The sequence below is a fragment of the Solanum stenotomum genome, chromosome 9 (assembly GCF_019186545.1).
Source record: "Solanum stenotomum isolate F172 chromosome 9, ASM1918654v1, whole genome shotgun sequence".
Taxonomy (NCBI): Eukaryota; Viridiplantae; Streptophyta; class Magnoliopsida; order Solanales; family Solanaceae; genus Solanum; species Solanum stenotomum.
The window spans coordinates 45089717-45114372 of NC_064290.1; the positions used below are offsets into that span (position 1 = coordinate 45089717).

The 24656-nt window shown below is 35.6% G+C and overlaps 1 protein-coding gene across 1 annotated transcript in view; it reads right to left on the minus strand.

Moving 5' to 3' along the window:
• The window catches only part of LOC125875520 (uncharacterized), a 30928-nt gene extending 19939 nt beyond the window's left edge, over positions 1–10989 (minus strand). Inside the window, exons 1-4 of the mRNA XM_049556502.1 lie at positions 10775–10989; positions 9797–9902; positions 5504–5697; positions 4694–4839 (exon numbers count right to left, since the gene is read on the minus strand). Coding sequence (XP_049412459.1) covers positions 4694–4839; positions 5504–5697; positions 9797–9902; positions 10775–10908 — 580 coding nt within the window. The 5' untranslated portion in view covers positions 10909–10989. The remainder of the gene's footprint in view (positions 1–4693; positions 4840–5503; positions 5698–9796; positions 9903–10774) is intronic.
• Positions 10990–24656: the final 13667 nt, after the last annotated feature.

Here is a 24656-nt window from a genome sequence, read left to right on the forward strand (position 1 = left end):
GTCAACCTCTCGCACCTATGTATAAAGGCATTTGTGTCTCTCCTCACATGCCTGAACTGTAACACCTCAGAAATTCTAAGTTCAGATTCGATCGTGAGAAGTTGAGAATTTTGCAGAAAACAGGAATCCACGAGCAGCATCTACGGACCGTAGATGGAACCACAGGTCATAGATGAGGTTTATAGATTAAGTTCAGAAACAGGAAAACGTTTCAGATTTTTACAGATGGTCTTTACGACTCGTGGAATGAACCACAGACCGTAAATGACGTCCTTAAATCAAGATGAGAGATTAGGAAACCAGACTGAGTTTCACGAACTCAAACCATGGATTGTAGATCCTTTTACGGGTCGTAGATGGGTCTCGTGAATCAAACTTCAAAATTTTAAATTTTAGCCTAACTTCCACAGACGCGATCTCCAATCAGTAGATGGAACCACGGACCGTAGATGGCCTCATGAAATCTGCTAATGTCATTTTTTCTTCAAGGTCCTTTTGGTCTTTTCCCACTCTTTTAATCCCTGCACTATGTCGTTTTAATTACATGTTTTACTTATATTTCAGTATATATATATAGTTATCCTCATGATCCCTTAGAATAGGAAAATCATGTCCTGAAACTATGATAACTAAATTGCATGATTTCTAGTAAGGATAGTAGAAATTCATCATGATCAGTTAAATACTCAATATATCAATTCTACATGTATAAGATGCTTTCAAATAAAGTGTCTATCAGTTCAATATCCGTTTTAGTGTTTATGAGCTATTCAGTTACTAGTATAATTAAGTTTATCAACTTACATTCAATTGGAAGAATTACTTAGCACTGGGTGGATTTAGGGATGAAAACTCACCCGTCAATTAGGACTGAGACCTTTAGTAGCAATTCTTAAGTCCTAGAACTAGGTGTCACAATAGGATTATAAGGGTCACCCATCACATCAGGACCGACTCCTTAGTCCTTTTTATGGTCATCAGCTTGGTGGTACCACATTAGCTCAGATCAGCCTCCATGACCTAGCAAGGTATATTGGGCCCTCTGGGGATTATACATCGAACTCCATGTTTAGCTCCCATGGTTATATGTCGGTTATTAGTATCTCCCACAGTCCATTCTTAGATGTTGCATGACCTTGTAGTCAATTATATCAATTTTCAGCATTCACTAATTACATGTTTTTACTACTTGGTCATTGCGTTAGTTCATGTTATTCAGCTCAACACTTCAAACTTATCATGTTCAGTTTATTAGTCTTATCATGCATATTTCACATACTCAGTACATTCAAAGTACTGACTACATATTAGAGGGGCGGCCCCATTATCCACCGAGTTTAGAAGGCTGTGATTGGTCCAAAGAGCGGGTCACAGACGAATTTCTAGGTTATAAAAAAAAAAGTACTGACTACATACTCTTCGTGCTTTATTGTTTTATATCCATCGTAGCCACTCCTATCTTGTCTCGGATATCTNTCACTAATTACATGTTTTTACTACTTGGTCATTGCATTAGTTCATGTTATTCAGCTCAACACTTCAAACTTATCGTGTTCAGTTTATTAGTCTTATCATGCATATTTCACATACCCAGTACATTCAAAGTACTGACTACATATTAGAGGGGCGGCGCCATTATCCACCGAGTTTAGAAGGCTGTGATTGGTCCAAAGAGCGGGTCACAGACGGATTTCTCGGTTATCAAAAAAAAAGTACTGACTACATACTCTTCGTGCTATATTGTTTTATATCCATCGTAGCCACTCTTATCTTGTCTCGGATATCTTCATTTGTAATTTTATCACTCATAGTATGCTCACACATCCACCACAACATCCTTATTTCCAAAACTTTCATCTTTTGACCATGAGAGCTCTTGATTGGATAACACTCCTCTCCATATAACATAGTTGGACTAACCACCACTCGGTAGAACTTACCTTTAAATTTAGGTGGTACTTTCTTATCACACAATACTCCAAATGTGAACCTCCATTTCATCCACCATGCACTAATAAAATGTGTGACATCATCATCAATCTCCCCATTTCTTTGGATAATAGACACATGATACTTGGAAGCTTTCTTTCTTTTGGATGACGTGTGCATCAAGCCTCACTTCCACTCCAGCCTCAGACATAACATCACTGAACATGTACTCCAAGTTTTCTGTCTTGGTTACACTCAACCTGAAACCTTTAGACTCCAGGTCTATCTCCAAACCTCCATCTTAACATCAACTCTACGGCGAGTCTCGTCAATTAGAACTATGTTATCTGCAAATAACATACACCATGACACCTCACGTTGGATTCTCTGTGGTTTTGTTATAAAGAATGTTTGAAAATGTATTCAAAGGGCCTTTCCATAGTTTATGAATTCTTTAAGTAAACAACCTAAACACATGAACTTTTTTTTCTCAAAGTCAGGCCATGCAATATGATAGTAAGGCAAGAAAGGGCGGATCACCTGTTGATATGTGATCAAAATGCAAAAAGAAAGATTGGGTCCAAGGGTTATTTTAGAGTTAAAAAAGATTTCAACATATATAGCTAGAGGGTATTTTTAGTAATACTCGTACTAGCTGCAGCATGAGACGTAACAATCCCAAAATCATATGAATAGGAAACTTCACTGACAAGAGTCCCTTAGGTGGAAAGGACACACAAAAGGCAATTTCTACGTCACAAATTGCTACAAACTTCTAAGTGATCCATTGCCATCATTCCCTATTGGCTTTGGAAGTGTATTTGGAGGAGTAAGCCATCATTGAAGGTGGATTGCTTCACTTGGTTAGCCTAACTCATGAGAATCTTCAAAAGAGGGGAGTCAACATTGGAAGTAGATGTTCTTTGTTGCAAGTCAAAATGAGGACATAAATCACCTCTTCATCCACTACTCATTTACCAAGAAATCTGGGTCCGGAACATCGTTGGTGTCAACTAGACTATGCGGAGAACAACAAGGACTTGTTGCAAGGTTGGTATCTCAAAGGGATGGGATAGAAGAAAAATCAAAATTTGGAATGCCATCCCCTCAGTTGTCTTATGGACCATTTGGAAGGAAAAGAACACTAAGTTTTGACAAGAGAGGGTTCCTCAAGTGGTAAGATTGTAAGAACCTCCACCTCCAACCTTGAGGTTATGGTTTTTTGTCACCAACGGAGAAAAATGGGTTAGCTCCGAGGGAGGGGTAAAAAGAACGCCAGAGTTCTTCTGAAATAAAGTGAATCTGTAATTAATATTCAGTACAAATGCATCTCTATATTTTATTTTACTTTTTGTGTAACAACTAACATGACTATTTCAAATGACAACATGACACAAAAGTCATAGTAGATTGTTTGAGTTCTTTTCATAGGCTGTAGTGTTGTTCCTTTCTACATATTCTACAGCACCTTCTTATTTGCTGAATCATCAATGACACGACTTTTAATGATTAAAAAAACATATATACGGGCAAGTGGCCGTCTTGATTTGAAGTAGGAGAAAAAATTAATGCGAAACACCAAATTATACCCTTAACAAATCGAGGAATTGCATCCAAACTTCACAAGACAGTAAACTGCATTCTTTTAAAGTTTAAAACTACTTAACTGCTAAATTAAAGTCGATATCATATCCTTGATAGAGCAAGCAAAAAACAAGATGTATAAAAAGTGAAGCACACAGACATCAAGAAATAATGTTTTCAAAGATGAAGCGTATAGCAATGCGACCTACGCCTTTATCATTCACACCGACCAGCTAGTGCACTCTTACTTGGTATCGAATATTTTTCTAAATGAATCATTTTCCCTTTGAATGGATTTCCTACTACCTCTATCTCCCTAGGCCATTCTTTCTTTCATAAATAAAACAATTTCCCACATTCAAGGCTAGTAGAGCTCCTAGTCCGACAAGACTAGCAAAGATGTTGCCAGGCCTAGTTACCATAAGAAAGAAGGAAAGCTAAGGACAGACACAATTTCACAAGAGCTTCAAGAAGAGTGAGTTAAATTAGCTGCAGTTGACTGAACTAGAGGGACTTCTATTGTTGAGCCGAGTGAACTACCTTAACAGCAGCCTGGTATTCCTTATTATTGATAGCAAAGGAAAGCTAACTCCGCCTTCTTCTTTGAAGAATTAGATAGTTAGAAGATTTCCTTTACCTCAAAGACTAGGGATCTAAGGAATTGGTGGGAAAATCAGAAAGAGAAAATCCCACTCTTAGTGCCAAGATATGCTAGAGCTTTAAGCATGCACTGCAATTGAAGTGTGTGCTTTAGTGATGAAAGGAGAGATGAAGAAATATTAAAAAGTAAATCTGCAATGCATGAAGAATACAAGAATAAACATAAACAAGAAATTTAAAATGCAATGATGAAAATTTATGTTTCAATTCTGATTTAATGACCAAATCACTATATCATATTCAACTATTACGTTTCTTTAACTATTGATATGTCGATTCGTGAGCTATATTTAGTGTTTAGACTACCCTGTTCAAGAGGAGTTCATGGGACGCTGACACTCTCACCAAAGTGCCTTAGTGTCTGCACAAAAGCACTACTGAAGCGAGTAGAAGCGCCCAGCTCAAACTGCACCTACATTCAGTGCTGAATCGTGCCTTTAACAACAGTGACCATTAAAAGGTGAATATTGGAAACTGATTCATATAACTGAAAGGATGTACACCAAGCAAGGTGACTTACAGAAAGAACAAACTTGTTGAGAGGCTGAAACGCCCTTGTCTGTACGTCCAGCAACTAAAGCGCATGCTTCTAATGGTAAGTTCTTATCTTTTAATAATTGAGCCTTCTTCTCATCAACAAACTCACCGAGAGATCTTTCAACTAATCTGAATAAAACCGAGTACAATACACATGAATACCATATCCAACAGAAGTTATCAGTTGGATTAGCCTCAAATAAAATCAGCTTTTATCACGTTAAAAAGAGAAATAGACATGCATGATAATTTTGCTGAAGATCCCTTTGGACCTGGTATGAATGATCCAATTAGATGATCTGAGCTCCAAATAAGGCAGCCAGAAGTCCAGCACCACCTCTGTATGTTTCTGCGTGACCTTATTTCTGGAGTTCTTGCAATGGATGTCTTCTATGAGGATCTACGGTTTTTTACATTCTTTCTTTTTATATCATTAAATAATTCCTTTTTTATAACTCTGCTGGGATCTGCCAAAAGAATCTAGTTTAAGAAACAATTCTCAATGCTGAGTATAGCATATCCATGTCTCCGTAAGATAACCAAACACTGCAAAATGAAGTCATTTACTGAAGATACAGAATTGCTCATTCAAGATGTCATAAGAAATCCATCAACTTGAACTTAACCATTGAGACTATCATGCACAACTATAAAGTGACTGAGAGCATACATACTGCAAAAAGAATGTCATGTCGAAAACTATCATGAACTCCAGATAGTTTCCACATGAAAGGCCATAGAGCATATGTTCACTTCATTCATGATATGAATGGCTATGTTAGAAAATACTTACCCTTGGACGGTATTCAAGTCAGGCTGCTTCTGCCATCCATCAAAAGAACCACCATGGTAAGAAAGGACAATCATAAAATTTGCTCTCGCCCATCTACCACTCTTATCTCTGCTCTTATCTTTAACTGGAATATTCACTAACTCAGATATCTCATGGTCCTCTCGAATTTCAGCATCTTCATGGCCAGCAGGTGTCTGAGGTGGAAATTTTCAAGATAAGTATAAATACAATAAGGGGTCGTTTGATAGGGTGTATAAGATTTGTGTTGAATAAGATGTATTAGTAATGATGCCATTACTAATGTAGTATTAGCTATACTGAGATTATTTCTTATGCATTGTTTGATTTGGTGTATTAAGAATATCATGCATTGCATAATATCTAAAAAGAAATGTTATCAAAAATGTCCTCCACAAATATGGTAGATAGGATGTGGAAGAATTTCTAATTTTGAGAGGTAATTATGTATTTAATCATGCTAATGCATGCATTAAGAACCTTTGCATTGCTAATACCATGGTTTGCCACATACTAGTTATGCATAGCATAGTACCAAATAAAATGCATAACTAATACCTTAGTTATAAATAGGTCGAAAAGGTGCACCGGACAAAGTATTAGTAATATACAAAGCTAATGCATGTAGTATTTTTTCTAATGCATCCTACCAAACGACCTGTAAGTGTACTATACCACTAAATATTGTTTTATAAAAAGCTTGCATAAGAAGTACACATAATGAGATAAATGACAAAGTAGAACCATATAATATGGCACTTAATTTTATAAGAGAAGTCTTGAATAAGATGTATTAGTAATGATGGCATTAGTAATGTAGTATTAGTTATGCTGAGATTATTTCTTATGCATTTTTTGGTGTGGTGTATTAAAAACAACATGCATTGCATAATTCCTACAAAGAAATGTTCACAAAAATGTCCTCCACAAATATGGTAGATAAGATGTGGAAAAATTTCTAATTTTGAGAGGTAATTATGTATTTAATCATGTTAATGTATGCATTAAGAACCTTTGCATTGCTAATACCATGGTTTGCTACATATTAGTTATGCATAGCATAGTACCAAATAGAGTGCATAACTAATAAATTAATCATAAATAGGTTGAAACACCGAACAAGGTAGTAGTAATATACAAAGCTAATGCATGAATTTTTTTCTAATGCATCCTACCAAATGACATGTAAGTGTACTATACCACTAAATATTGTTCTAAAAAAACTTGCATAAGAAGTACACAAAATGAGATAAATGACAAAGTAGAAACATGTAATAAGGCACTTAATTTTATAATTAAGAGAAAGAACAAAATTGCATNAGTAATATACAAAGCTAATGCATGTACTTTTTCTAATGCATCCTACCAAACGACCTGTAAGTGTACTATACCACTAAATATTGTTCTAAAAAAACTTGCATAAGAAGTACACAAAATGAGATAAATGACAAAGTAGAAACATGTAATAAGGCACTTAATTTTATAATTAAGAGAAAGAACAAAATTGCATTGGAAAGATAAACCTTTTGAACCAAATGAGTAGAAGCTTTTAAGATTTAAAGAAACACTTGTTTTGATAGTATCACACCCATAAAGTATTTGAATTTATCTCGAGTAAATCTTTATGGAAATAAATCTTAGAGCCCGTTTGGATTGGCTTAAAAAAAAGTTGTCTTTAAGTCAAAAATAAAAAGTCAATCTGAAATGACTTTTAAGTCAAAAAATAAAAAGTAGGGGGAGACCTACTTTTGGTTTTTGACTTACTTTANCGTTTGGATTGGCTTAAAAAAAAGTAGTTTTTAAGTCATAAAAAGTCAATCTGAAATGACTTTTAAGTCAAAAAATAAAAAGTAGGGGGAGACCTACTTTTGGTTTTTGACTTATTTTAAGTCATTTTTGACCTTGTCAAACACTTCCTAACTTATTTTAAGTCATTCTCAACTTATTTCAAGTTATTTTTTATATTTGTCAAACACTTTCAAAAGTCAAAAACTGACTTATAAGTAGGTTTGACGAACTTTTAAGCCAATCCAAACACCCTCTTAGTTTAGCTCCTCTTGAATGGAAATTTTAAGTATCTTGGTCTATAATCCAAGGAGATGGGAGATTGATGATGATGTTGCATACCGTATCACTACAAGGTAGATGAAATGAAGGCTCCCCTTCGGGCTACTTTGCGGTAAGAATGTGTCACCAAGGTTTAAAGGTTAATTCTATAGAGTGGCGGTTAGACCAACATTGTTATATGGGGCAGAATATTAGTCAGTCAAGAAAGCCTACATCTAGTGGAAATGAGGATGCTTAAATGGATATGGGGCACACTAGAAGAGATATGATTAGGAATAAAGTTTATCGGGACAAGGTGGAAATGGCCTCCGTGACTGACAATACGAGGAAAGCGAGGTTGAGGTTGTTCGAGCATGTGAAGAGAAGGTGCAAGGATGCACACCGGAGGTGTGAGAGGTTGGTTGTAGTAAGAGTTAGGACAGGGAGAGGTAGGTCGAAAAAGAACTGGGGGAGGTGATTAGACATGTTTTAGCACAACTGATGTGCCTAAAATTAAGCACATATTCTCCATCCTTTCCTTAGTGTTTGGAATGTTCTTAGACTTGTTTATAATGTTTTCTTGTATTTTTATGTTAGTTTATTGTTTTGAAGGAAATTGATGTCTAAATGGCCAAAAGTCAAAAACACAGCGAATTTTTTTGGGTGATTTACGGTCGTGTTCTTGAACCGCAGATCAATTAACAGTGCACAAATCAGAGCATGAAAAGATTCAAAGGACTTGTATCCAAGATCCTGCAGAGGAAGGTCCAAATATGAAGCAGAGTACAATCATAGACTTGTTTGACAACCAAAACTTGAAGAAGGAGATTGCCACTGCAAAAGAACCTGCAAACTGAAGAAGACGGATCATGAAATAAATTCACGCCTGCAGAAGTATTCCACAAAGCAACTCCGAAAAACCTAAAAGGCAATCGCCGACAGCGCAACGCAGATTCCACAGACCGTAAAGCATTTGACAATCATGAAGTGCATTGCAAAGCTTGTCGGTGGACTTACCTTATTATTTAGGATACTTACTTCTTGGACCATTATAAATAGACATGTTAGGCTTCTATTGAAAGAGTCGACAATTTTCCGTAGGTTAAGCATAATTGTGGTTGTTGTCGTCCAAGTTACAGTTTCCTTAATTCTTCAATAAAGTCTTCAACATTGTTCAAGCTTTCAAGATTCCTAGAAAGTTAATGCATTCTTTCAATTTATATTCTTATTATTTATTATAAGTATGAGTACCTAAATCCTTTACTGAGATTGTGAAACCTAATAAGATTGTAAAAGTTCATAAGCTTTTCGTGTGACCATATGCTACTAGGGTTGTAAGATATCAAATTTCTTTTTGTTCTTAATTAAAAGGCTTAGTGATTGGAAACATTAACCTACGTCATAATATCTTATTTGACCCAAAAGTGCGGGTTAGGATTTGATAGAAAAAGATTTGCATGAACTCAAAGCGTTAACCTTTGTTTGATACATTTAGATTAGACATAATTGAATCTACTTGGCATATTCGGCCGGTCTTATTGTCAATAACTCATAGTTGTGGAAGCATCATATGTAGATAAATCATTCATGAACTCGGAAGAGACTGAGTGGTAGTGCACGAGACTAAGTGCATAGTTGTAACCCAAAGTACCTATACGTATACTAAAAAAGTTTTCCCATATTTTCTATGGGATTCAAGCCCAAATTTAGGTGGGTTACTATTAATATATACGACCACATACATCAAAACTGAAGGTGTATTTTAAGCGTATTGATAACTCCGGTCTACTAAGGACATGACCCTAGAAAGGAAGGCATGGAGATTGAGGATTAGGGTAGAAGGTTAGTAAGTAGCTGGGTGTTGTCAAACTTGATGTGGGAGAGTAGGGGGCTGGCGGCCTCCTTTTCCTCTTTTCATTATTGGTAGTAGTATTTAGTAATTGCTTAGTCTCCTATTGTTCTATGTGTGGTACTATTTATTGCTTTTTTTGCTTTGTGTTGTGCTATTTAGTTGTTATATTTTCTTGAAGTCTTACTTCGATGAGGTAAGGTATGCATACATCCTCCTCTCCCAGACCCACTTGTGGGATTACACTGGATATGTTGTTAGCTCCTCTTGAGAAAGTTCTTCACAGTATTCCCGTTCCAAATAACTTATAAGTACATACAAAAGCAATGGAGATACAAACAACAAGTTTATGCTCAACTACAAAGCTTGCCAAAGTGTACCTCTTTTCCAAATAATCCTGACAATGAAGTATGGCCTTTCACCATGTCTGCATAAAAGTCAACAACTTTGTGCCACGGCCTTGCATACATGAACTCGTAACATTCCCTGTCAAATCAGATATAAGCCACTGGCTAAAGTGCATATAAATCATAGAAGTAGCAATATGCAAAAGGGTGGACGCACGAAATGCTAAGAGGTATCATCCGATATATCTATGACATTGCTTGTCACAAACAGCTCCCTGCCTAGCTGGTAAAGCACCTTGCTTATCTACTTAGAGTTGAGAGTTCGAATATCAGTATGGGATCTGGAACATTCATCTAATTTTAGTTAAATGCCTCACCATTTTATCTTCTAGAAAGTTAGGTTGCGAGTGAGGCTTACCTTCTTAAACGATACCAAATACACAAGCCAATCCAACATTCATTTTCATCAAACTTAGATGAAAAATAATACAAGACGTGTAATCTATATGACATGCTTTTTTTATTAATACAATAACCGTCTTTTCCGTTAATATAAGGCTGTTCTAAGGTTTGCTCATTTGTTTACCTTTTTTAATTAAATGTGGATACCGCTTACAGAAAAAACTGTGTACGCCACTATATATGGAATACCCATCACAGTACATTCTTTTTATTTTATATAAATACAACATTATACAGTTAAAACCACATCCCAGCAACCAGCATTTGACAAAATCCTCTTGGAAAGGTAGCAGTCCAGTTGAACCAGCAATCAAATAAATCCACTGAAAGAATCAAACACAGCCCACATAGTTGAATGCAATTAAAATCCAATATAGAACTAAAATAATCAATCTTGAATACAATTGGAAGCAAAGAAACCAAAAAACGTTATTCACCTCGCAATTAGCAATTAAATTCCCATTTCAGAACAAAATTATAATTTTAAGAATCCTCAGAAAATTTTCTGAAAAAGTAAGGAGAAAAAGTGAAGTGTTATGGGAAATTTACCTGGAAGTCCATCTGGAGAACTTACACGAATCAGTGTGGTTATAGTGAAAATGCACCTTTTGCTGGGCAGCAGTCTGAGATGGATTTTCCATCAGATTTCTCAGAGTCCTTACAGTCGTTGGGTACCGTAGCATAACTTCCTCTCCCACTCGCCGGAGAAATTGCGGCGGTCGCCGGAGAGAAAAACTATCGGCGGGATGCAGTGGAGTGTCTTTTCAAAATGTTTTCTTCTTCTTAAATACCCAATACTTTTTGGTTTATTACGTTTATACCCCAATTTTATTTTTTTTCTGGACTATTTTCATTTTAATATTGGACGTGTTAATTTTGTTTTGTTTTTCTTTTTAATAATAATTTTAAAACAAGAATTCATCCCCACACAAAAAAAAAAGATTGTGAAGTTCTATTGAAAGATTATGTTTCAGTATTCTAATTTTCAATTAAAGTAGGACAAGGAAATATTTAGGTTTTAGGAGCATACATTTTGGTAAAGCATAGCTGTAGTATAGTCGTTTAATGAAGACAGAGTTGTTGGACATCTAAAGAAATATGTAAATGCAATTCCTTATAATTAGAAACGTGAGAAAATTGAGTAACGGGTGACAACAAAGTTCTTAATTAAAAAAAGTGACAAGTTGACTAAGTTTAAGTCAAAACTTCTACTAATTAAGTTTAAATGGTTGTGAAATGTAATTTTTAAAACTTGTTAAACTTTAATAAAATATAAAAACACCCCAACTGAAAATGATGGTTTTCTTTTTCAAATATATTTAAAATTGTGTCACATTGTTGTCTGTTTATTTCAGCATTTCACTTTTCAACCTCCTTCTCTCTCAAGAACCCTCAACAACTCCACAACAATCCACCATAAATCTATAATATCTTTTCATTTTATCCTTCTCTGTTCATCTTTGTATGTCTCTATTGCCGCACTAAAGTTAGAGTTTTAATTTTTACATGTAAAATTCTTTTCTTTTCTCCTGATGGTTAGGATTTTGTGTTTTTGAAGTGAAAATGGTGATTTAGGCTTCTTTTTTTTTAAAAAAAAAAACATGAATTTCACATATTTTATTGTTACATGCCCTAATAAATAGTGTATTTATTGTTATTGTTGTGAATTTTACATATTTTGTTGTTGCATGTCCTAATAAATAGTGTATTTGTTGTGGATTTTACATAATTTGTTGTTATTTCATGGATGTGTATTCTTAAATAAATATAAATAATAATCTCCCATTGGTTGTTTGGTGGTTGTAATACCTCTGATTTATTGAGGGAAAACATTTCCTCCGTTAGCTAACTCAGCGAAGTGAAGTGTCGTCGCCGAGTGACTTGGCGGTTAGCCAAGTGGAGTTACGATCGCCTAGTGTCCTGTTTCCATGGCCCAAGATTCTAGAAATTTAGGCAAGCTAGGTCGGGCTCGTCGTTCCAGTCGGCGCCTCGCCAAAGTTCCTCCCCCATCGCCAAAATAGTCTTCCTTCTAGGTTGGCACACTGTAAAATTAGGTGATCCAAGGGCTCACTTGGCAAGTCGCCAAGTGCCCTTAGGTGAGCCTTAGCGTGCAACATCGTCAATAATAAGTTAGGGTCCTTTGTGTCTTTTCAGAATTTTCTTAATTCGATACTACGTCATTTTACCCTTCATCTAAAGACCTATAAAAGCATTCTACTCTAAAATTCCCCCAATTTAAGACTCATTCTCTCAAGAACCTAAAAGAAATCCCAAAGTTCTTCTCTCAAATAATTCTTTCTAGAACTTGAAGAAGAAGAAAAAGTTCAAGCTAGCATCAAGGTCAAGTCTCCAATCCTCAAGCATTTGTGGGCTTTGTTATCAAGGTATGATGGTTTTTCATCCATAGATTCATTTCATCCATGGAGCCCCCAAGATTCCCCAATTGAAAAGGTAGAAATTCTCCAATTTGAGTTAGAGTTTTCTCCTATGTTGTGGGTCTTGATGAATGTTGATCCAAATGAGTGGATTATGATTGTTTATGCTTGAATTGAGTAGATTCAATGATTTTTGAGTGAATTTACATGTACACATGCCTAACCCATGATTCTAAGATGAATTTGATGTATGTGGGTTTTACTCCATGAAAGGAGAAATTGAGGATTTAGATGTATTCATATAGGATTGATATGGGGCATTATAGATTGCTTGAGATTGAAGTATATAGACATGAATTGCTTGAGATTGAAGCACATATGACGACTTATGATTAGAATTGTCTTGAGATTGAGGCATGTATGATGAATTATGATTATTAGGGCTTTGAGAGTAAAGCTTAAGCATGAATTGTTGATGATTAGATAGGATTGTTGTGGAAGAGATTTACCCACATGATTCCTTATAAGTGTATGAATGTGAAAGGTTTTCTCACATTGAATGATTCTAGGTTNAAGTGCCCTTAGGCAAGCCTTAGCGTGCAACATCGTCAATATTAAGTTAGGGTCCTTTGGTGTCTTTTCAGAATTTTCTTAATTCGATACGTCGTTTTACCCTTCATCTAAAGACCTATATAAGCATTCTACTCTAAAATTCCCCCAATTTAAGACTCATTCTCTCAAGAACCTAAAAGAAATCCCAATGTTCTTCTCTCAAATAATTCTCTCTAGAACTTGAAGAAGAAGAAAAAGTTCAAGCTAGGATCAAGGTCAAGTCTCCAATCCTCAAGCATTTGTGGGCTTTGTTATCAAGGTATGATGGCTTTTCATCCATATATTCATTTTATCCATGGAGCCCCCAAGATTCCCCAATTGAAAAGGTAGAAATTCCCCAATTTGAGTTAGGGTTTTCTCCTATGTTGTGGGTCTTCATGAATGTTGATCCAAATGAGTGGATTATGATTGTTTATACTTGAATTGAGTAGATTCAATTATTTTTGAGTGAATTTACATGTACACATGCCTAACCCATGATTCTAAGATGAATTTGATGTATGTGGGTTTTACTCCATGAAAGGGGAAAATGAGGATTTAGATGTATTCATATAGGATTGATATGGGGCATTATAAATTGCTTGAGATTGAAGTATATAAACATGAATTGCTTGAGATTGAAACACATATGATGACTTATGATTAAAATTATCTTGAGATTGAGGCGTGTATGATGAATTATGATTATTAGGGCTTTGAGAGTAAAGCTTAAGCATGAATTGTTGATGATTAGATAGGATTGTTGTGGAAGAGATTTACCCACATGATTCCTTATAAGTGTATGAATGTGAAAGGTTTTCTCACATTGAATGATTCTAGGTTGAAAGGATTGCTTATCTAAAATGAATCTAAGTTAAAAGCTATGAAATTGATGAGGCTTGAGGTGATGACCTCCATATGAGAATGATATAGAGTGATCTCCTATATTTCTAAGTTAGAAAACATAAGGTGATTACCCATGTCGTGTGATGTTGAGTAAAGAGGAGACTACCCTTATTGCATGATTTCAAAGTAGCAAGGCAAGTGTCGACTACCCAATAGCCTTTATAGCAAGGACATGGAGGCGACTACCTATGATCCTTATAGAATAATGTGGAGGTGAATACTCGTATCTTATATAACATGATATGGAGGTAAATACCCGTGTCATATGATGTTGGGCATGGAAACGAATACCTATGATCCCATAAGATGGACATGGAGGCGAATACCTATGATCCCATAAGATGGACATAGAGGCGAATACCTATGACCATATAAGTAAGGCAAGAGGCGACTACCCATTAGCCTTTATGGAAGGCAAGATGCGACTACCCATGAGCCTTTATAGAAAGGCAGGGAGGTGCTTTCCCCCTTTCTATAAAAGATAAGCTAAACATGTTATGATAGGTGATGAGCTTGAATGATGGCTTAAGGTTGCCATCTATGACAAATAAGATTAATAGAGGATTTCCTATGTCTTGTCTAAGTATGCTTTGAGGTTACTTCAAGGAAGTATCATAAGTATGTTTTAAGATGAGATTTACTTGTTATGATGGATGATTAGCTTGCATTGTTGCTAGAGTTGCCTTCAATGAGATGTAAGACTAGAGGCGGGTGACCCAAGTCTTGATAAAGGACAAGTTGAGGTTGCTTAAGAAAGTATTCCTATTATGTTATGATGTTTTATGTGCATTGATTATTCTTATGACTTATGTTGTCTAACTTTTATGCTTATGTTGATGTTTATTCAAGCTATCATATTTAGTACGTATTTGTACTAACGCATACTATTGCCTACATTTCTTATCCAAATGTAGGGTCTGATGATATCAACTCTCATCCCCATGGCTAGGATCATAGTAGAGCAAGATTTGAAGATTGGTGAGTCCTCATAGCATTCGAGGATTTGACCACCTTTTCCTTATGTCTTTTCATTTTATGTTTTGAACTATTGTATGGGATGTGCCCCAAATATATTCATGTTTTAGATGATTTGAGACAAAGTGTATTAGACTTCCATTTTGTTTTATAAAGACTTTGATTATGTTGAAAAATATTTTAATTTTCCGCATCATTTATATTACCTTATGTTATGAAAGCTAAGTGGCTTGTATGAGGCCTCACGGGGTCTTCTACGTCATGTCACATTTAAGGGGTACCCCTGGGTTGTGACAGTGGTTTGGTTGTTGTACTTAAAAAATATATTCTTATTGCAACAACTTAGGAACTTGTGTGATTAAATTTACACAGCTGTTGAGGTTGATGTAGTAGTTGCTTCAACAACTTTAAAATGTGTTAGTAATTTACATATTTCATTATTACATATGTGTATTCTTAAATAAATAACAATCTCTCTGATTGTTCTTTGGTGATTTGGTTGTTCATTGGTGGTTTGATTGTTGTTTGATGGTTTTGCTATTGTTCTTGAAAATTATGTTATTTTCACGATCCAAACTCATCGGTTCATGTGGGCACCTACTCTAACACCTATATAGGAGAATTCTTACCATCCAATTTTAAAATAGCAATGTGGAAATTAATTAAACATAAGAAATCTCTTTAGTACTTTGAAATACACATAAAACTCGAATATAAGAAGCATCTTCTTACAATTAACCGCAAACCCTCCCAAGGAACTAGTCTAAACAAGTATAAGAACTACTAAGTGAGTATAACGTATGAGAGAGTTTAAGACACAACTCTCATCATAAGAAAAGAGAAGTAGAAGCAACTGAAGATCATCATCACCTTCACATAAGAAATATTACTGAATCTTGCAACCATACTATGTCAAGTGGAATAGGAAAAGTAGTATCAATGCAAATAATACATACTGGTAGGCATCATCGATCAATCCAAATTCATCACATAATATCATGCAAATAATCAAAGAAACATACAACTTGAATATAAAAATTGGACTCGACCTTTAACTCACCCACTTCTCTTATATCGGGTTGGATCGTGACAAAGGTTGTATCAGACCCCTAGGTTCATTGATCTCGTTGTACCAAAATAGTTTTAGTAGAGTCTTGTGAATGATACGAATACATCTGTACTTTTCTTTGAGAGGCTACAAGACTTTAATAAATTATATATCTACTTTCTTCCTTCGTGCTATAAATTGATTCCAATCGTTATCTGGCGATCCAAATTGGTATATGAATTCCTTCATTCTTTGTCCGCAAATGGTCAACACCATGAGTAACAAAGTGAGGGTACTATCTCCAGCTGCAGAACCGACAACGTGAGGGTGATGAAGGTGCAACTGTAGAGAAAGGGGTCGGGCAAAAGAAGAGCAACACCCGCCAAGGGTGGAGCTCAAACAACGATTGGGACGATACAAACGACCCCTACCCTAACTCGGGCTCATGTTGAGGAGTGTTGAACCCAAGATGGAAACACATGTTGGGGGAGCAGGGCTTCCTCCTATGACTTCTGAGGTTTTTAAAGTAAGTGTTGGCCTACTTGAATAGGATAGCAGCAACTAGATCCACTTCTATTTCGTTGGCTACTCAGTCTCTAGGTGTTCATCTCATTGCTACCACCACTCAAGAATATATAAGTTTTGAGTACTATTATGTTCTTATGTCCGATACTAGGCCCTATCATGATCAATACTGAGCATGAGCTATTGACCAAGTTTCTGAAGTTGAAGCCTCAGCCATTTCATGGTGCTGTGAATAAGGATGCTTTTGAGTTCGTTTTGGATTGATATGAGAGGTTTCATAGGTTGGAAATTATGCAGAAACATGGGGTGTAGTTTGTAACTTTTTAGTAGTAGGGGGATACTAAGAAGAGATGGTGGGCTCATGTGGAGTGTTGTTCGTCTGTTTTTCCTCGGCTGACTTAGACCTAGTTTCATGCCCTTTTTCTAGAGAAGTATGCACCTCACACCCTCAGAGATCAAAAGAAGGATGAATTTCTAGAACTTAAGTAGGGTAGCATGTTTGTTGAAGCCTATGAGGCTAAGTTTCATGCCTTATCTCTCTATGCTACCTAAATGTTGGGCACTAAGGAGGAGAGGATCTGTCTATATGTAAAAGGTTTGAATAGTGAATTGCAATTCCTATCTGATCGGTCACTATTCTAGGTTAATGTGCTTGGGTGAAAATTTGGTTAGAGCGATTAGCTCCAGAATGTCGAGTTTGGTCTACAATGACCTATGGTTTAGACCCCGAGGTGATCGAGATGATTTTGTGGCAACCAATTAGAGATTATGGGATTCCGTCAGGGAATTGGATGGGCATGTCTTGGGGTCTATAATTGTCATGACTCAAAGTACACCCTAGTCGTAACATGGCGTATAGGACCCCCGAGAGACCCTATACAAGCCACTTAGCTTGCATCATACAAGATAATACAATTTAAAGAGTTCAAAAGACAATTTTATATCATCAAGAGTTTGGCAAAGAGCGGAAGTCTAACATGAATCTCAAATCCATCTAATACATCATAAGGAAAGTGATTGGGATATAACCCATACATCACAATCGAGTCTGAAACAAAAATGACATAAAATAGTAAAGAGTTTCGGTCTTCGAAATATGAGGACTCACCAATCTTCAAAACTCAATAGAATCAACTAGCCACAAGTGTGCAGAATGGAAGCGTCGGACCCTACATTCGTTAAATAATGTAGGCACAAGTATGCATTAGTACATGAAATATACTAAGTATGATAGCAAAACATAAGAGTTATGAAATCATGCTAAAAAGTACTGTACATGACATGTAATGACCAATCTAAATCATAAAATAACAAGTTAGAAGACATAAGTCGTAATCATGGTCAATGCAAGCTAAACATCTTTATAACACATTTGAGATACTTCTGTAAGTAACCTTAGTTCATTATTGTGGGAAGTTTGCCATTAACCGAAGTAGACCATGTGAGCTATAACATGGAATCTAGTGTCTATCCTACACCAAAAAAGGTAAGAACCATAAGCTTGAGCTAAAGTGGATCCACTAGCTAAGGTCTATCTAAAACAACCTATGGTGGCACACACTTATGGGACATGGGTAATCGTCATTTGTCCACTCGGTGCTAAGCATAAGTCCCACGGAATAGTCATTAGTCATATTCATCTTATTATCCATGGAAAGGTACAATCAAGTAGCCAATAAGAGCTAGAGTTCACTAGAATAGCTCCTAAATCTTGATTAAGTTTAGTTGAGAAAACCTTTCAACCCTATAATCCTTCATGTGAGAATAACCTTTCACAATCAACAACATCGCTCTCAAAGTAATATTAACTCATTTAAAACAACTTCATAAAAGCATGCATATCTCCATAATTTCATAGTTCATGGGTTTTTAATAAGATCATGGTTGATAAGCATGGTCAAGTGCAATTTCAACTATATATCATTGATTAACATCAAACAATGCATTAGAATACTTAGTTGATTATAAGAAATCATAATTGGAAGAAACCCACATTCCATGAATTGAAACCCTAATTTGGTAATTAGAAAATTAAAGTGGAGACTTGAAATTTTTAGGGACCTTGTGGAGAAAAGGACTCCATGGGTGAATTCACACATACCTTAATACCAAAGCCCAAGAACAAATGGAGAATTTGGAGACTTTAATGGAACCCTAGCCCTTCTTCTTCCTTAGACTTGAGGGAATTTAGGAGGTGGTCAACTTTTGGGATTTTAGNATGGGAAGAAACCCACATTCCATGAATTGAAACCCTAATTTGGTAATTAGAAAATTGAAGTGGAGACTTGAAATTTTTAGGGACCTCGTGGAGAAAAGGACTCCATGGGTGAACTCACACATACCTTAATACCAAAGCCCAAGAACAAATGGAGAATTTGGAGACTTTAATGGAACCCTAGCCCCTCTTCTTCCTTAGACTTGAGAGCATTTGAGAGGTGGTCAACTTTTGGGATTTTAGGAGAATGAGTTCAATTTGGTTATTTCGAGGGTCAAAACATTTATATAGGGTCTAAGGTAGAAGGTAAAACGACATAGTATTGAGTTATAATAATTAGGAAAAGACCCAAAACCCCTTCTTTTAAAATAACTGTCTGACCCCATCTATGGTTTGATCTACGATCCATAGGTCCTTCGACGGACCGCACGGGTCAATAGTAGATGGGTTATTAGGACACCAAAATTTACCCACTTTCAATGAATCTCATGTATAGTTTGTTGGCCTTTCTACAGTCCGTACATGTCATCCAATCTACAAAACTTTGACCCTCAAAATTTCACTAAGTTTAGGACTCACCTACAAGACCTACCTAGGACTCGTATATAGGATGGCAAACTGTCCTGGTGAAACATAAAAAGGGTGCTGGAACTTGACATTTAAAAATCATTTATCATACTACCTACGATTTTCACCTACGATCCATAAGTGGGGTTCGTAGACACACACGCCAACTAAGAAAATCTGCATTTTTTCCTTCCTTTCAAATCAGAGGTGTTACAATAATTCTTCCTATAAACTTATAAATCCCATAAAATTCTCTCTTAAATTACCATTTTTGATCCCTCATGAGATTAAATTGGTAAGGGTATTTTAGGCTCTATTAGTGCCCATTTTCAGGGCATAAGTTCCTCAAGGTAGTTAGACCTTGTGATGAGTCAATTTTGTGATTCCACACACGTGTCTCACGATCATATTTTCATCCAATTTTCATTTCAAAATCATTAATTTCAATGTGGATATCATTTTGTTTGTTTTGATGTTCTCATCACTAATTTTTTAGTGAGGCATCATTCGGAGACCCTTCAGAAAGGAAAAGCTTTGAAATAGAAGTTTGGGTGTGGTTTCAACCTCGAGGTAGTTTATGGTTCCTTATTTTTTACTTGGCTTAGTTGGTTTATTGTACTGATCATTAGAAAGTCTATAGAATTGAAATTTAAGCTTTCATGATCCATAGACTCTATTTTGCCATTTTTGGGTTAGTTGGTTTAGCTTTAGTCAATAAGCCTTAGTTTAGGTTAAACCTTTATTTTGATTGTCGTGATATAATCCTTAGAATGCTACTAGGTGGCGTGAAATGTAGGTTTTGACATGTTGCTTTGTCTTGGTACGATCGTGTGTCATTGTTGTATTTCGAGCTTTTTCGCTTAAGTGTTATATATTGTGGACTTGGATTAGTTGGAGTTCTAGATTAGTACTTTTGTACTATGACGGGTGCTACTCGACTTGATGTGTAATGTGATTGAGTTGGTTATGTTTTTGGTATGTAATTGGGTGTATGATATTTACATTTAGTTGTCTATTTTTGAAAATGTGGGTAAAGGTGTATTTGAGCAACTTAAATGTCTTTTAAGTGTTTCCACTTGTTGAACTTCAAAAGAATGGATTATAGTTTTTAATAGAGAGAAAACTAAGTTTTATGAGAAATGCACTACTTTCGAAGTTTTTATGGCTCAAATGACAAATAATTTATAACTTGTTGATTTCATGTTTGAGGTCTGGATTTGTGGCAATTATTTGGTTTTATAAAGTTTTTGGGATAAATCGAAAAACTATTTATTTCCATTGATAAGCTTGAGGAGGTACTCCGGGCGGCTTGTTGACTGAGTTTTGGGTTACAATTCTATTGCACTTCATTTGTTGACAAATTTGAGGTATTATTTTGGGCGACTCGAGGTTACTTTTGGGCTTCTAATTTTATTAATTTGGCCACTTTGCGTTACATCACCTTGTTTTGATTGGTTTGGTTGTGATTGTCTTGTATTTGAGTGTTTCATGCTAGTTAAATTGTATTATCCTCTCATTATTCTTGGTAGTTGATTATCTCTACTTAGCATCCATTAATCGGTTTGTTAGTACCATCATGCTTTCTATTTATATATATGACCTTTCTGAACTTGGTCGGCCTATGATGTCTACTAAGTACCCCATGTTTTGCTATTCATACTACACTTCAACATCTTTTTTTGATGCACAGTATTAGCCACCCTTAGTGAGTGTTTGATCTTTGGTGGCCATTGTAGACTCGAATTGTGGTGATCTCTTGGCATCCAGAGACTTGTTGTTGTTCGTTCTTTTGTACATGTCTATGTATTTTGTATTTTTATTAGACAAACTTCCTGTATATAGCCATTTGTACTTAGATGCTCATGTCTTAGTGACATCAGGTTCGAGGATTGGTTCTTGTGTATAGTTGTATTTCTCGGTCACTTTCGAGCCTGTTTTGTATATCTAGTATCGTATTTACATATCTATGCTATGGGAGCCCATTTTGTGTCTTTATTTCTATTTATGGTTATTATTTTCTATAAAATTGTTATCTTCCACAAGTTTTGGGTTTTGACTTGCCTATTGATGGTTTATAGTAGGCGCCATCATGACCTGATTTCTGGTCATGACACCTGGGGTCTGGGATTAGGATATAATCCATGTGTAATTAGGCCATTTTGGTATGATTTTGTGTTTTATTGATTGTTTATAGACCAAGACAAAGCTAGGCTTCATAACAAGGGGAAGACACGTGTTGAGTAGAGCTTTCAGGCTTAATTAGAGGTAGGTGATTATTGAATTGTTTCCCTATTACGTCATATGTACATGATTAATTGTTTCACTAGTAATATTTGTACAATATGTGGTTAGGGAATTTAAAAGGGAAGAATTTGAAATGATCATTATTGTTACTCTCATGCAATGAATTTGTCCTATTTACTTGTGATTACTCGTATGATTGTATTTATTATGAATGTGATCGTGTGAAGGGTGTTTATCGGTTAGATCGGGTACACTCCTAGTACATACTAACGGTTGGCTTGAGTACCACACATGGTACATATATCGGTTGGCTCTGGTACCACGCATGGTACAAATATCTATTCGGTTGGCTCAGGTACCATGCATGGCACATGTTTCTTATCTATTGGATCGGGTACCACACTTAGTAGATATGATTGTTTGTGTGTGGGTTCAATGAATGAACCAGGACATGTTTATTATAATGTTGTTGAACAATTTGTTATGGCTATATTTATGTATTTCTTGTTTTACTTCATTTCGGTTTTCTGTTTATATTTCATATATTGGGAATTGGCTAGTGATCGTACGAGTAACCTGTCGATTTTGTGTATTGATACTACACTTGTTATTTCTTTGTTAAGTAATGGGCATGCTTCGGTAGCTGCTACGCGACCTCAGTTGTGAGTCTAAAATTTACTAAATTCAAGGGTGAGCTGCTTCTTTTGAGACAGCTTCTTCTGAGACGGCTTATTTTGAGCTACTATGAGTTCCTCTTTTCTTTCTAGTCCATTTTCTGAACTTCGACTTAAGTTGTTTTGGGGTTGCATTCCCGCATTCTAGACTACATGAATATATTTTCATACATGACTTTCAGATTTTAGGGGGTTCTTTCGCGATTGGTTATGATAATGGGTTTTTGGTTATGCAAACTTGTTTATAATTAAGGAAGACTTTTTCATTTTAGTTTTTTAGTTTATTACTTGTTAGTAGACAAGATGTTCTTCTATCGGACAAAAAGCAGTTGCTCAGATGGTAAGCACCCCTCACTTCCAACCCGAAGGTTGCGAGTTCGAGTCACCAAGGGAGCAAAATAGGTGGGAGCTCCTAGGGAGGGTTAAGAAAAAGATGTTCTTCCATCAGGGGTTTAAGAGTGGGTGCTCTCACAGTGGATTGGATCATGACAGTTTTCCCCTAACTTGAAATTTCTAAACGTGTGTGGGTGTTTGGCTAAGGTTGGTCTACTTGATTTTGAACGAGTGAATATATGTTCTAAGACTTTTGACACTATCTTTATTGGTTATGCTCAAAATAGTACTGAATATAGATTCATGGCTTTGAATGATCAATATATTTGTTGATCTTGAGATGCGAAATATTTTGAGCATATTTTTCCTTTGAAAAATAATGTATCTAGTGATGTGCAAAATAATAATTCTACATCTATGTTAGTTTATTCTCATGTTGTTCCTTTTTCTGATGTCATTTCTAATTAGCATGAAAATGAACTTAGAAAGAATAAAATATGTAGAATGGAGACTCACTTTGGTCTTGATTTTATCACTACTTTCTTGACTCAAAAATTTGATATTGATATTTAAATGATGAATTAGTTTCTATCTACTTAATTGAAGAAGACCCTAAGACTTATGATGAAATAATGAGATCGGTAGATGTGATATTTTGGAAAGAGAGTATTAAAAGTGAATTAAACTCTATAATTTCTAGTCACACTTGGGACTTGTATGATCTTCCTAAAGGTTGTAACCCATATCCAACAAGTGGATATTTAAGAAGAAATTGAGAACTAATGGTATAATTGACAAATATAAGTCTAGACTTGTGATTAGGGGTTTTAACAAAAAGAAAGGTGTTGATTATTATGATACTTATCTCATGAGACTAATATAGTGACCATTAAGACTCTTATTGTTTTAGCTATTATTCATGATTTAGTGGTAGATCTAATGGATCTCAAAACATGATTTTTAAATAGTGATTTAGAGGAAGAGATCTATATGACTCAACCTTAGGATTTTGTGGTTCCAGGACAAGAGGATAAAGTACGAAAATTGAGGAAGTTCTTGTATGGACTAAAATAAGCATCTAAGTAGTGGTATGAAAAGTTTAATGTCACATTAGTGGTTAATGATTTTGTTATAAATTCATCTGATACATGTGTTTATTACAAAATGATAAGTTCAAATTGAGTAATTATATGATTATACATAGATGACATGTTAATACTTGGCCCTAATGTGAAAGTTATGAATGAGACTAAGAAATTTTTGTCTTCCAAGTTTGAAATGACAGACCTTGAAAACAGGTGTTGTCATGCCCCGAGACTACCCCCTGGACTCGGACACGGGACCTAGGATCACGAGTGACCCCAAGATAACCCTGCTGGCATATCATAACCATACTAAACAAACTGAAGTAAATAAATACTGTATGGAAGCTAAATCATAAGATAATATGAAATGATGTGGAATACCCATATACTAAATCTAAATATAATAAACTGAGAGTTGAATAAATATGAAAAGTCAAACTCTAACACTATAGCTGAATCTAACTATGTCTGAAATAAGCCTCTAACTGACTAGAAGTGTTGGGACATGCCCCAGCTAAGTCTAGCAAATACTGAAAACTAAAAACTAAAAGCAAAAGAAGATAACATGTCAACTGTCCTCAAGGAATGAGGACTCGCCACTGATGTTGTTGAACTGAAGATCGAGAACCGATCTATGCGTGATCTGACTGTTGAGGACCTGAACCTACATCACGAGGAGATGTAGCGCAAAATATGCATCAGTACTTGAAAGGTACTAAGTATGCATGATAGAATAAAGCTGAACAATAATCATAACTGAATCAAAACATATATCTGAGCAATGATAAGAGATAAACATGATACTAAACTGAGAATACTAAACATGAAATAACGGAATGCAATGACCAACTTTATAGCATACTGAAACTGAAGTGTAAACTAAAGCTGATAAC